Source organism: Oncorhynchus masou, chromosome 32, assembly GCF_036934945.1.
Source record: "Oncorhynchus masou masou isolate Uvic2021 chromosome 32, UVic_Omas_1.1, whole genome shotgun sequence".
Classification (NCBI taxonomy): Eukaryota; Metazoa; Chordata; class Actinopteri; order Salmoniformes; family Salmonidae; genus Oncorhynchus; species Oncorhynchus masou.
Window position 1 is genome coordinate 51,691,059 of NC_088243.1, and position 15,409 is coordinate 51,706,467.

General features: G+C 40.3%; 1 protein-coding gene across 1 annotated transcript in view; it reads left to right on the forward strand.

The window, feature by feature from the left end:
- The window catches only part of LOC135526168 (AF4/FMR2 family member 2-like), a 178,621-nt gene extending 165,085 nt beyond the window's left edge, over nt 1-13,536 (forward strand). The window contains exons 14-22 of the mRNA XM_064954305.1: nt 231-507; nt 1,001-1,137; nt 1,487-1,550; nt 2,651-2,787; nt 3,196-3,267; nt 4,596-4,689; nt 5,043-5,083; nt 6,348-6,577; nt 7,592-13,536. Of these exons, the coding sequence (XP_064810377.1) occupies nt 231-507; nt 1,001-1,137; nt 1,487-1,550; nt 2,651-2,787; nt 3,196-3,267; nt 4,596-4,689; nt 5,043-5,083; nt 6,348-6,577; nt 7,592-7,713 (1,174 nt within the window). The 3' untranslated portion in view covers nt 7,714-13,536. The remainder of the gene's footprint in view (nt 1-230; nt 508-1,000; nt 1,138-1,486; nt 1,551-2,650; nt 2,788-3,195; nt 3,268-4,595; nt 4,690-5,042; nt 5,084-6,347; nt 6,578-7,591) is intronic.
- The last annotated feature ends 1,873 nt before the right edge of the window (nt 13,537-15,409 follow it).

The following is a 15,409-nucleotide window of genomic DNA, read 5'->3' on the forward strand; positions in this document are numbered from 1 at the left end:
GAGATTTGCTGGCATTTCAAAGGCTGTGAGAACTTGCCGTCTCTCTCCAGTATTGTAGTGAATAACATGGGATGACAGCAACAGAGAGAGGGAGCAGGCCCAGCAATGTGCTTATTTTATGTCCGTTTCGATAACAGTTTATTTAAAGGGTGTCTACATACAGATGTCATAACACTTCATGAACCACACGTAAGCATTTCATAAATGTTCCTGTATGTGTCTTTGCCCAGCTCTCTGAGGAAACAGCCCAGGAAGAGAGAGGAGAAGCGAGAGCTGCTGCCTCCCCTGCTTTCTCCGCTCTCCGACGAACCCCCTATACGCCAGCGCAGGACCAGCGAGTGTTCCTCCTTCAGCCAGGAGGGTGGTGCTAGCAGCTCCACCAGCACCTTATTGCTACCCACCCTCAGCTGCTCTCTGCCCAACTTCTCCTCCTCATCCTCCACTTCCTCACACAAGCACCGCAGCAAAGGAGAGAGCAAATCCTTCTCACGTTCCAAGACAAGCAGTGTAAGTAGGGGACAGCTGATCATGATGAAACTAGCAAAAATGTATACTGTCGTATTGCTATAAACTGTCGTATTGCTATCATTAATTACTGAGCAATTTTGGGGTTTATTGTTTTTTTGGATGGTTTATTATTTTAAAGTATGATTCTTTTGCATCCGCTCTCGTTTGCTAATAAAATGTGTCTTCTATAATTTGTTGTGTAGAGAAGTTGGTAGATGAGGCTGTTGCTGCAGATTATTTCTTTGTTCCAGCAACTACCACTATTTCCTGTGTTTTTGCAAATCTAATGACCCTTTGGAGGGATTTCAAAACAGCCTTGAAGAGAAGAAAATGGATCCCACGTGCGGAATATGTTTAAAGCCAGGACATAGAAATAATACACGGTCACAACGTAGTAACAGCAGTCCAAATCACCCGGATGAATCATTACAGTATTATTAGACCTTACTGCTGGATGCTAATTATCATATTAATTGGCCCTGCCATCTCACAGGAGGAAGATACCCATAGCAAGCCGTCTGGCAGTTTCCATGGCAACGGTCAGTCCGATTCTGACGTTTGGTCCAACCCGTCATCTCTGTCCATGGACCACATGGAGCCTAGAAGGCCCAAGCTAACGTTCAATAACACGTACGTATGAGTAACTAACTAACTTCTCCAAACACTTCAAAAACAGCCAGAATTTTATGTCATGATGCATGTACTAATGTAAGTCTCAAACATGATTAAAATGTCACCGAATGTTGAAGCAGTTGTGGGATGTGATTACAGAGTTAAGTTCCTCTATGTGTATAATTCAAAAGGAAACACATTGAACATGTGGAGGACAACTACAGCATGAACATGAACAACTGCAATCCAGGCAGTTGCAGCACCGTTAGACAAGGTGGCAAACATGTTGTTCTGTCAACTGATCTGTTCTGTATTTCTAACATACTTGTAAGACTAACCAAAGTCTCACTGTGCTTGTTGTCCACAGAGTTCACAACGCAGACTACTGCATGCAAGAAGCCAAGAAACTGAAGCACAAAGCAGATGCACTGGTAAGCTGCTGTTTTATTACAGTTTAAAACAGCACCTGAAAATGTATTAAAAACATTGAATTCAGCATTTACTTTGATAGAGATACATTGCACAAACTAAATTGTTCTTCTTCCTTAGATTGTATTTTGTCTGAGCCAGACAATAAACACACCCTGTTTTAGTCAGTCACATGACATCACAAATATGAATAGCAACAGAGACCAGTGTGATAATACCATTAGCAAATACATGCCAACGCAAGCAGCAGCTCTTACTGAGCCTATTAAGTATTCCTGCTGAATAGCTCTTATTAACAGACTGACACTGGTCTTAGCTGAAGAATGCTAGTAGGTGTGCAGAGGATAGAGTAGAGCCCTTGTTGAGACCTGTAGTCTTTTCTAAGTGAGGATGTGTGATCTATCACAAAAGGAGCTCTTACACACCTCTTCAATGTCCTCAAAGAGGGGCTTGGGCCTAGGCGACGGGCGTGATTTACCAACACACTCATAGGGCCCTAATAATTGGATTCCAGCAATTATCTCCCCAGACATTGTCCTTTATCGAAAGTTACATCCACTTGGGCATAAATCTGATCTGCGAGGTAAAGCCAGCCATGAATAGAAAGTGAAGGGAATTGATTGCCCTTGTTACATGACTGTAATCGTTGAGCTGTAATGAATCTTCCACCAGCCCGGTCGTATGTGGTAAAAGGGGCTTACTTAAAATGGATAGAACCTGCTTGAGAGGTGCTTTCAGTGGAGAGTGCTGTGTAAATCTATTTTATTTTACACTCATGTGCATTTATGAGTCATATGCCTATTATTTGTTGTCTGCACTTTGGGTTTGTAATTTGGCTCCGTGTGCATATATATATATATATATATATATATATATATATATATTTTTTTTCTTCAGAAAATAGAAAAATATCAGAAGAATGTTCCCCGAACATTAATGTGACATTGTTATTTTTCCTTCTGATTAAATCTGCTTATTATCTGTTTTCACGAGAGCTTTGAAGCTTTGAAAAATTATTCAAAATGAGGAGAATCATTTGTGGCCATGTAGTGTTGTGAACCTAATGCTGATCTTGTTCAAAGTTTCCATTGTTTCTTCACAGATGGAGAAGTTTGGCAAAGCCATTAACTACGCTGATGGGGCGCTGTCGTTCATCGAGTGTGGCAACGCCATGGAGCGGGATCCGCTGGAGGCCAAGTCTCCATACACTATGTACTCTGAGACGGTTGAACTCATCAGGTCTGTGTCCCCACCAATGTGCCTCTCCCTCCCGCCCCCGCTCAGGCCAGGTATCCCCACCTGCCCTCAGTGACAATGAGCATCATTATGTCCATCGCTAATCCAGTCTACCCCACAAGTCAAGGCAATTAGCGGCGCTCATTTTATTAATGGCAGTGAAAATGAAAATAGATGGACCTTGTAGCTCATCATTCTACCCAGGGATTCATGCATGGCTGATTGAAATCTTTTCTTCAAAAACTATTAGACACAGAAAATGACACAAGGCCGGTCGTTCTATGGAACGTCCCCTGGCTTTATGGACATTGAGTCATGCTCCTTTTTTGTTATTTGGATTGAAATGAATGAATTATGAAAAGGAAGAATATTTGAAACTGATCTATTTTTTTGTCTGTTCTGCTTGTGAAGGTATGCCATGAGGTTAAAGAACTTTACAAGTCACTCAGCAACTGTAGCCGAGAAGAAATTAGCTGTGTTGTGGTGAGTTTTCTTTTCGCTCTGCTGCGCGTGTGTGTGTGTGTGTGTGTGTGTGTGTGTGTGTGTGTGTGTGTGTGTGTGTGTGTGTGTGTGTGTGTGTGTGTGTGTGTGTGTGTGTGTGTGTGTGTGTGTGTGTGTGTGTGTGTGTGTGTGTGTGTGTGTGTGTGTGTGTGTGTGTGTGTCTGATGACTGAATGGTGGTTGAAGGAGACCTAACATTGCACTGATGGATGTGATGACGGACTACAAACTCTAGCCTGTGTGGGCATTTGGGTTGATTTCAGAAAATCCAGTCGGCTTCCAACCCCGTTAGATGCTCAATCCGCCGCTTCACTCAAACACAATTTAAATCTCCACTCAGCCATCACTCCCCGACAATCGGATGGATATTGAAGGGAGCTTTAAAACACTGCTAAAGCACTTAATCAGCTTAAAGTGGATCATTATTCTTGTATTTCATTAAGCTATTAAGGGATAATGAAAGATTTCCTGGCGGCAGGCAGCAGACTACAAACATATACAGTTCGCCACACTGCTACAGGGGAGATGAAGGGAAACTATATGCTGCCTGTCATATGGATTGTATAATCTGAGCAGAATGTTATGGTTAGAATGTTATGGTTAGACTCTCAGACTTAGCAGTGCAGACAGTGATGAGCGTAGGAGTGAGATTCCCAGGTCATATTTCCTGTTCGTACACCGTTCAGACATCATTAGGGATTATTTTCAAATATTTGACACTGGCTGACATGATCCATCCATTCATAATCTGTTTTAGAGGGCAAAGTGTGCGTGCGTATGAGCGCGTGTGTGTGCGCTCGCGCATGTATGTACTGTACATACTGATGTGGTTTAGAATAGGTGAAACAAGGAAGAGGTGTACCGCAGTGATGGCTTATTAATGCCTGAGTGTTAGTGTCATGTCATGGGGTGGTGCATATGTCCAAAGCATCTGGTGTCTGGCGAGCAGCACACTGTTGAAAGGTCAGCCCCCCCCCCCCCCCCCCCCCCCCATGGCCCTGAGGCTGGATCTGCAGACCAAAGGTCCCTGGCAGGGAAGCTACTGGGATCTGATTACTAGGCTGCAGCCTCTGTTTTCTAGCCTTTATTTTCAAGCTATTAGAGAGATAGTTTGATGACAACAAGATTATTTAGTCATGCATCATGGATATGCAAAGTTAATTAGTTAGAAAACACTTTTCCCTTATTGTTATTCTTTTATTATCTTCTTGTGCTTAATGTTCATAAGTAATATGTAATGTTGTCAATGCTAGATACACGGTATAAGATCCAGTATTTCATGTTAATTTTATTATTTTCTTAACTCCATAGCAATCGCTGTTTATCCCTCCTGTACTTGAGAATGTTCAAATTGAAGAAGGACCATGCAGTAAAGTATTCCCGTTCCCTAATGGAGTATTTCAAGGTAACTAACGCTAACTTCTAATTCTAACATCTAGGAGTAGAAGAAGGACAGTAGAACACGTAATGCCAATTAAGATTTCTAAATGTAATATATATTTGTTTTGAGTTGTGTATACTCATTAGTTCTGCACGTTGGTTATTAAAAGCCATACATTGTTTTCCAATTAGTGTGCAAATTAACTGTATCAATGATTTACAAAGATTGTTTGTGTTTAAGCCTGTTTTAATTAATTATCTTGCATATTATTCTAGAGGAGCTTTTTGAGTTGCATTAATAGATTTTCTAAGCTATGCAATATGTTTGTGTAGTAGAGCTGCAAAATATCATGCTCTCACAAAACTCTTCCATTCCAGAAAAGTTCCCAAGCACCTTCGCCATGGGGAGCCAATGGAAAGTGAGTAACATTTCACCTCAGTCATCTCATGTTGCATCACAATCCTTTCTTTATATGAGATCTTTCCCAGAACAGAACAATGTATGTGCCTACTCCTGGCCAAGCAACAAGCTAATCCCCTCAGATGGTGACTGCTTTGTTCAGTCAATGGCCACAACAGACAGAGCCTCTGTCACTGTGACTTCCAGCTTCTAGCACATCACACTGGTGGCATGAGATGAGCTCACTGCTTCACTGTTTTTCTGGACGCTCCATGGCAACTGAACCTAGCTGATCCACCCTGTACGTTTGGGTTTGGGTTCGTAGCTTACCATGGCGCTACCGTGGGGCTCGTCAGTGTGTCTGGGAGTTGGCGGTGAGCCATCCTCTGTGTGTGACTGTGAGCTCCTTTAGCCTGTCATTTCCAGGGCTAGGATCTAGCCCTCAGCCACAGCACTGACCGGCCCTGCTGTTCTGCTGTGAGATGAGCTGTCAGAAGCAATTAGCCTCAGATCCTACTGGCTCCTAGGACTCCTGCAGTCACCTCCAGTTCACCATGGTCACATTAGCCACAAACTGGCCTTCTTAATCCACTTGGGTTAGCTCCGCTACCTGCTGCAACTGTAATCAACATTAGATTCCACTATGCTCTGGCCTCTTTTCCCACAGTTTGTTTGTTCTGTCCTTGACAATCATGAATCTTTTTTCCCCTTATTTTCTTTTTTTCCTCAAGGGTTTATTTATTTGAGGAAAAGACTCAACCTGCTAGAGAGGGAGCCGAGAGAGGCAAGCTGTTGACAGGGAACATAATTTAACTTCACGGGGCGAGCGCCTTTCAATTTAGTGCTGAATTACAGGACCTGGAGCCTGATTGTTTGGGTTTGCCACTAAAAGACTGATAAATATGTCCTCTGATTGATGGCTGAAGCAGGCTGACAGAAAATCAAGCCGTGATTGTCAAGCTGAGAAAAGCCCCAGTTTGCCGCTCATACAGTTCAAATCAGCATTAGTGATTAAGCCTGACGAAGAGTGGTTAAGCCTGACGAAATAACATGTATTGGCTAAATGTAAACCTACCCAGTTCAAATCTCCCTGATCAGTCTCACTGGGTCAGAAAGCTTAGAAGGGAAAAAAATATTTTGAGGTGGTCTTGTTTAGTTTATATTTATTTATCTTTTATAGTAAATTTTATTTGTGTGTGTACAGTACAGTATTATCTCTGTGGCGGTGCCCTGAACTTTCCCCTCTAACCCCTGACTCCTGTATTGTCTCTCTGCCTTCCCAGGAGCACAGGCACCCCCTCGCCCCTGTCTCTGAGTCCCTCCCCAGTTAGTTCGGTGAGCAGCAGTACGGGCCCTGGCCTTGTGGGCTCCTGTCCCTCAGGTGCCTCCAGCAACGTGGCCATCCCCCAGCGCATCCATCATATGGCCGCTAGCCACGTCAACATCACCAACAACATCCTCCGCAGCTACGAGCACTGGGACACGGCAGAGAAGCTCGCCACAGAGAGCCAAGGTACTAGAGACTGGACACAACACAGCTTCTCTCTGTTTTAGAACAGTATGTTTGGATTGGGGCTGTAGTATTAGCAGCAATAGCAGATTGTGTATAGTAGGTAGCATAAATTGCACTGTTGTAATCGTAGCGAATGTATCCATAATAGTTTCATACAGCGGTGACCTCACTTATGATATGCTATCCTATATTTTTCTTAATTACATGAATCTCCATTCATGTTCAACCTTTTTTCATTGTACACAGTCATTAATAAATGACTAATTATTCTTAACTGTTAGGACCCAAGTCCAGTCCTATCCTTTCATCACCCTCCGGATGGTCTCTTCATTTACTAATGTATTCTGCATTATTTTGTATTAGATGTGGAGAATAGATGGACCCTTTATATTTACTGTCATCACTGAGTGAATGTAGAGAGAGAGAGACCGCCAGAGTTGTTGAGGACCCCCCCCCCCCCCTCTGACTGTGAGCATGGAGGGTTTGATGTGTCGTGTCTCTGTCATTTCCCATCCGTTATCTGAGCCTAGCTGATTAAAGGGACATGTTACGTGGTTGTGTGAGGCGAGAGCTCTCTCTCTCTCTCTCTCGCAGCCTCAGAAGTACCCCATTAGAAGTTGATCTGACCCTCTCCTCCTCTCTGTCGACACTCATAACGGGCTCAATTAGAGTCTGTTGGATGGTGTCTTTGGTGGAAATGAGACAGGAATTGGCAGTTATGACACCATAAAGCCTAGGTGGGCCTTTCAGCAAAATACTGATCACCAGAGCTGTTACTTTTAGGATTGAGCCATTCCAGGACTCAGTCACTCACTGTTTATTAGGAGGAAAGAGAGGAATGGACAACAGACTGCATAAATGTGAGCCTTCGTTATGCTATTACACTTGTCAGTCTTTGTCTTACACTCACACACACACACACACACACACACACACACACACACACACACACACACACACACACACACACACACACACACATTCACCCTGTTTCCCCTTCATTTCCTTCTACAGAGTTCTTTCAGGAGCTGGACTCGACGATGGAACCATTGAGCCAACACAGCAGCATGACAGAACTGGTGCGCTACATACGCCAAGGACTGCACTGGCTACGGATAGAGGCCCACATGTTATAGTGCTGCTGGAACTAGAACTGAACTGTCTGCCACTGTATGTCTGTCTGTCTGTCTCACACATCCATCACTACCTCTACCAGCCAGCAACCCTCAGCAACCCCCAGTCTCCATCCATCTGACTCCAGCCCCAAGGGCCCCCACCACACTCTGCCAGCCAGAAAGCCCCACTGACTGTCAACTCTTAGTGGTCAGAGGTCATCATGATGAGGTCATCATCAGCTCTACTGCACAGTCTGTCTCTCTGCTCCCTCAATACAAAGTTGACATTTCTGTTGGCTGTGGAAAGAAAATAGTGAAATCCAAACCCCAAAGTGAATGGAAGGACAGTCCCACCTAAGACCTGGGGATTGTCTCCAAAGCATGCCAATAGAAGAGAAGGATCTGTGTGGAGAAGTATGGTGATTGTTTTGGTTGTTTTCTGACAGATCGAGCCATGTGATTTCCCTGTTGTTGTTTTGATCACCACTAAAGGTCCTCTCAGAACGCCTGGAGCGTTGTTCACAGTTCACACCTCCATTCCAACAGGCAGATTTCTCATGAAGTTATAAGTGGTATCAACTATTTTTATTGTTTTGTTTTTGTCAATGCCTTGATGAACTGGCCGACAGAAGCCAGTTGGAAAAGTATCTCTTTACTACTATCTGATAGTGGTGTTTATTTATGATCCATCAAACCTCAGTCTCACGTCAGATAATAAAGACAGCAACAGTTCGTCAATGTCTACCCATAAGTCCCAGTGGAACAACAAATCATTTGAAATAATTCCATGACTTGTTGCTCATTGGAAATGAACAACAAATAATCAAATTCAATCTGCCACCTCAAGCAATTTCTCTAGTTGTGGGGGGATTTGCATAATAATGTAGTCAATTAAAGCAGATCTGATAACAACTGATCTGGATCGTGTCTTTTAGCCCTAGAGGTTGGTGGTATCTATGTGTTTTTTGTTTGTTTGTTGGGTTGATGTCATTTTTGTACCTACAGTAATAAGAGGCCGGATTTATTCCAAAGCAGCACTGATTTTCCGTGAGTCTAAGGGAACGGGGAAGACAAAGTGATGCACCACATGAGACTGTGTTTAAATCCATATGAATTGTGTAATCACTGTTACAGCACCACCACAAACAGTGTCCGCCACAATGGGTCCAGTAACGCTACAGAGGACCTTTACATTGTCTTTTCGATGTCTACAATAACTGCTGTGTTGTATATCGCAACTCTTTTGGTATTAAATGTTGGTTCAGTTGTGCATGTCCACAGAGAGGTGTAGAGTTTTCAAGCATTATCCATAGTAACACTTCTTACGTGTTATGTGCATAGTTGTACATTTGATCGTCCTAGATTTCAACTTGGCTTGATGGACATACTGTATGCCATCTATATGAGATACAGGCAGTTTTCCTAAGGAGGAAGTTTGATGGTTGGTTTGTTGTTTGTTTTTATTTGGATGTGATGTGAGAGAATGAACTGAAGCGAAGTGTGTGTTTTGCACTGTGCAGAGATGATTTGGGGATGGATTCTCTATTGCTGGGTGTCAATTCCAAATTGTTCTCTCTATAGCACAGTCCATACAGTGTGTTTCAGTAGACCATATCTCCATGGCTATGTGTGAAATATGATTTTCACTATGATAAAACAAAGTGCCTCCGTATCCGGTGAAAATTATTAAGAGTCTATATTGAAGAACAAGAATGAATCTAAATGATTTTTCCATACCATATTGGTATATTAGATTTTTTCATAAAACCACAATTTATTCATGTACTTTTTACTGGCAAGTATGATACCAAGTTTGGCTTTAAAATTGCAAATGTGTGACTTAAATGTATCAAATTTTTAACTCAGTTACTGTTTAGAGGATGCTGAACAGGATGTTCAAAACCGCTTAAACATGTAAATGCTTAATGTGACTTACTGTGATCACCTAGAATCAATAGATTAACACTCCAACCCATTTACAGCAATAGCTGGATGATAGCGCTAATTGTGTTTATTATCTTGTTACTTAGAACAAGAGCAGAATCAAGAGACAAATGCACTTAATTCACGTTCAGTGTTTCTGGCATTTAGAATGATGTTTGGAGTTTTTATCACTTGATTTTAGGCCAAATTAAAGTGTTTTGGAATGTCACAAGAAAAGACTGAACAAATTATTGATAAAACAAAAATCACTTGATGTTGATCCATTAACTGTCTTATTTAGATTTAATGTCATTCAGTGTTGTTTTATGGAACAGTGTTGTAGCCTACATGCTATTGTAACCTCACAAACAGTGCTCATTCGATTCCAAATCTATTTTAAATCTGTAGGATGCCACACCATATGGTAATAGCAATATCTACACCAGTCTTAATGTAACTAAATGAATTGAGAAATATGAAAGCGAACCTAACAACTTAAACTTTCTTTGTACTGTATCTGAAGTGCATTTTTTCATTTTGCCTTTTGCAACAACTTGTGATAATAATCTCATAACTATCAGTCAATGTTGAGTTGGGGGAAAATGAAGCATGTGCATAATTTTTTATGCAAATGATCCCATTTTCTCCTCCAGTCCAAATTAGCCAACTGTCTTTGCCCCTATGAGGGAAGCAGTTTGTACACTTCCAGTGGCTTTTCCCAGCTGTTCCTATTCACGCTAGAGACAGGCCATTCTGTCAGGGAAATCTGTGGCCCTTTGGCAGCTAGTCAAAAGCACCAAGCAGCACTGGCTCTCTGTTCTCTCTCTCTTTCTCCCTTCCCTCTCTCCCTCTCTCTCTCTCATCCATCATCTGATATAAACAACCAGCTCCATACTCAGCCCCAGTCTGGCACCGAAGAGGAGCAGCTAATGTTTTGCATTCATTCCACAATGAGGAAAGGCTGAATCAAATTGGCTTATGCCTACCAGGGAGAACAGAATCAGTTTTTGTTTTAAATATGCGGTTTTATGTCTAAAACAAGGAAATCGTGAAACGTTGAATGAGGTGCCATCTGGACTGGCAGTGTTTACAAGCCAATTTATGGTGTGACCTAGTCTTTTGTTTGGTAAAACCAGGTGATGATGATAACATATCAGGAAGGAATTACTCATTAAATGAGTCCCTAATTGGCTTGTTTTTATATTGCTGCTACTAATGTTGATATTTCCTAGATAGATTTATGAATACAGGGAGTTTCATTTTAAAATGAATACTTCTAGAGAATTTTATTGAAAATAGCATACAAATCTGTGACGCATTGCAGAGTTAACAAAAATATGTAAACTATACTAGCTAGAGTAGGTGCAGTACGAAGTGCAGCTCACCTTCTGCGTCTTCTCAGTTTAAAGCCTGAACAGTATTTATTACTATCAGGCACTACTTAAAAAGCAGAATCAATGAGAGTTATGCCCTCATGCAGTGTTAACGTTCAAAGGATGTTTTCCTAGGTTCCCTACAGTTAACTCCAATGCAAACACATCAGGCTCATCTAAGGTAGAGACAAGGAAGGGATGTCAGCACAGTGGGAGTCAAAACCAACCATTTCTGCTATCAAACTCATTATTATTATTATTATTATTATTATTATACCTAGAAGAAATCTGACAGACTATCAACACAATATTATTGTGTTACAAATTGTTATATATTTATCATGTTCTTAATCATAATTTCTTCTTTTTTTTTAAACCTGCTTTTTTTTCCTGGAGTAAGTCAGTACAACACTAAGCCTTATAGCTTGGCTGAAGTCTGTCATTTTGGTGTTTTTGTTATCTCTTGTTCAATTGTTCCACTACATTGAAAACAAGTATTGGGAACAATTATCTCCGATTAAAGGAAAATTCCACACAAAAACTATCTTTTGGTATTTGTTTCAATAGTACATTGTTGTTATAGTCCCAAAAGGTTTTGCTTGTCAGCAATCAAGTTTTTTAAAGATATATAACTTTAGAAATAGAGTTTTACAGCCGGCAAAACGCGTTTTGCATCACATAATGCAAAACGCAGCATCATATAATGGAAAAGGTTTTTGGGTGGAGTTTTCCTTTAACATTGTCCCAACTGGAAGCATTCTGATCGCTCTGCAAATGAAGCACTGTAAATAACACGTAGGGAACACAATGCACCGCACCATGTTACTCAATTAACGACCGTATGACTCAATGTTGATTCATATTCAGTGAATATTGTGTCATATTTAATATGACTGATACAACTTGGACCGGGTTCTCATAACACATGAACATACCTATTAGCGGAATAATTTAGTGTAATTGGTTTGTAATCTAAATGGCTTGTGTCTGTGACAGCAAACCATTGCCAGTCACTTGGTGTCACTAACAATAGTGCATGTTGACCTTCGGTCACCAGAAGTGGTGGTTATGCAAATTGAAGTCAACAGTTGGTATATGTAGCTTCATTCGACTATATGTCAAACCCTTCATTCAGCTTGTTGTTGTCTTAAAGCAGTAGCAGACATGCGTTAGGGAAAATGAAGAACAGTCATCCATAGATCCCTTTGCTGTTTATACCTGTACAGAATGATGAGGTGCTTTATGGTTTATGTCCTCCGGTGTAAAGGATTGTACCATATGGAATATATATTACTTATTTTGACTGCCCAAAGCTGACAAAAATGCATTGGAAATCCATTGCCTTGATATGAGTGTATTGCTGACCAGTGACATCTTACCACCCACTAACCTATGATCTTTAGGTAGTCTGTCCTGTGTGACCTTGGCATTTCAGTCAATCCAATGTCACCTGGAGTGTCATTTCTCTGTATCCTCCTCCACTTTGTTTTGCAAAGAGAGACAACAAGATTATATAAACTAATGTACAGTTTCAGTCAACAACAGAAAAAAGGCATTTACTTATCATGGCTGTGCTTCCTACTTGCTTAAATAGATGAACTACAATTTACAGCCATCTATTAACCAAATGGAATACATATTTGAAGAAAAATCATGTGCTTTTGATACAATTGTATTTCTGAAAGTATTATTAAAATTCTGTAACATTGTGATGGACAAATTTATTGTGAAAGGTAGAGCAATTTCCCAAAGATCAGTTCCCTATGTTCAAGCCTTAGAGATAAAACTGCTCATTTACTTTAACCAACATGTTTTTCAGATATGGAACAATCACTGTAAGTTCTGGAAACATTTCAGTCAGATCCATTTTAACTGTGAAATGCAGCATTGTTACATTAATATAAATCCTTCACAGTGTTCTAAAAGCAATTAATTTATAAAACAGTTAGCAATGTGGATATCCATAAATTAGCCCAATGACATACTGTTCCTCAAGGCTCAAGCTTTATATAATACTTAAATGCTACCTATTCCCTAAACGATGTACAATGTTGGTCAGACATCAGGGAAGAACAGGGTTACCATTCCAAGTAAATAGCCTTTTCTCTCACTGACGTTTTGTCGACAGTTTAAAGATGGACAATGTTGTATTTTCTCTCACTGACGTTTTGTCAACAGTTTAAAGATGGACAATGTTGTAAACAGAAAATTCAAAGACAGAAGTTGTCTTAGTTCAGGCATGCTGTAGTTTATAGTTTGTTATTTTTTGTACAGAGCAGGGTAACTGTTATGCTATGGATTTATTAACGTATAGTTGTAAGGATTCATTAAAAATGCGTTATGTATCAAAGAAACTTCCTGCCTGGTTAGCTTTGTATTTCAAATGTGTTGCACAAGTTCTGCCATTTTTTATTATTATTTTTGCCTATTGTATTTTATAATAAAAATGTTTTATGTAATGATCAAACATTTAAATGATAGTTATGTTGTTTTTAAATGTTTAATGTCTGAAAAAAAAATTGAATAAAAATGGTATGAACCGGTGAAATTGTTCCTCTCCTGTTTCCAATCACTCTTCTGGTTATACCATTATCAAGTATCTGATAAATTGAATTGGGAATTCACATTACATCAGAGTTGCCCTGAGTAAAATCCTGATTCGTTGGCATCTCGTTCTAATGATTGCATCCCTTCGTTTAACGACTTGTGAGAATTACCATTAGTCTCCTTAGAATTGTAATATTACAATAAAAATGTAATAACCAGCTAGCTATGTATTTAGGATTGACCATTTATTCCCCAAACTAATGTCAGCATAGTAAATTATATATTTAAACAACAAACTTTATATAATCTGCTTTATAATCAAGGCCATCATTTTTGAGGGGAAACACACAGTCATCTGAGATGTGAGATAGTACAGCAACAGTCCTGTCACACCAGTCTACTGACTGCCATCACAACATTAACACAACATTATCTCTTTCTCTCCACAGTCAACGCCATCATCAGATTCCCACAACAGACACAAGGATTAGAGAAACGGGACAGGAATATGATTAGAGGAGAGGTGAACTTAACTCACACATTCACAGGGGGACATGAAATTGTATCTGTATCCCCCTGTATGATAAATCCCCTGTAATCAGCAGCATTACACTGGTTCTCATCTGAATTAGCCTGTGGTGGGAGTTACTGGTCCTCTCATTACAGTGCATTCTTCATGGAACTAATGGCTTCGTATTTATTCATTGCAGGAACAATTTGCATGCTCCAGCACACCGTATTCATTTAAGAGAATCCTGATGCATTGGAAGGCAGTGGCTTCTTTAAAGTGTTTAAAAAGGCCAAATGGAAGTATTTTTGTGTGAGGACAGGAATCCCACCTGCTAAATAATTTCCCAAATGAGGAGTCAAAAAGGCTTCTATTTACTGACTCTAAGCATTTAATGTGTCGGTGGCACCGAGCCAGCCTGCTGACAAGTAAGATTTATTGATTTAATTGCTTAAGGTAACCATGCAATAAAATCATCTCAAAGATACATTTCCATGCATTGCTCACCACAAGGTAATGTTTCAACTGCTACAGCTATATATCTGCAAGTTACCATTGCAAATTCACAAGTCAAAGCATCTCATTAATCTTGTGACTGATTTTTTTTCTCTGCGGGAAATTCAGGAGGAACTGGCTACATGTTAAATGACAGGTTGTATGTCTAAGTAGACTGCTTAATACAAATGCATGCCAAGCCAACTAAAAAAGGGTCTGTTTTTCCAAGGAAAATGCATGGGCAATGCTACAGGTCACACATGACACTATAAGCACTGACATTAATCCAAAGGAACAGTTGTTTTTTTCTCCCACACATTGAAAATTGTACACTCAAACTAATAAGTACTGTATATTGCTCTTCCTCTTCAAAATTACCTTTTGGGTAACCCGTTTCCAAACAGAATATATTTTCTAGATACCTCCATGGAATCGTAAACACAGATTGTGTGTTGATTAAAAGCATTTAACAGATAACATTAAGGAAAATCCACTTCCACTCACTGACAATATATTTTCAAAGTGGTCATTTAAAAATATTGCTTTCCTCAATCTCTTCATTTATTAAAATGCAGGGATGTGAGATTTCCTATTCACATTCATTTACAGCACAGCAGTGCTGACTTGAGTATGTTTAGCACTTAATTGAATGATTCTTGATTAAACTCTGTGCCTGGTGAGAACAGCACAGCACATCACATTGCACTGCTCTGTAATTGGCTTGCTTGTTAGATTCCACCTGCTTTAGATGCACAGACGGCTCCAATTCATTTATTACATCTTGGTTTCACATGCAGTTCATAGCCAGGCAATCAGTCTGATTGTTAAGGCATTCTCTATTCACGTGGCTTTGTCTTTGTCTAAAAAAGCT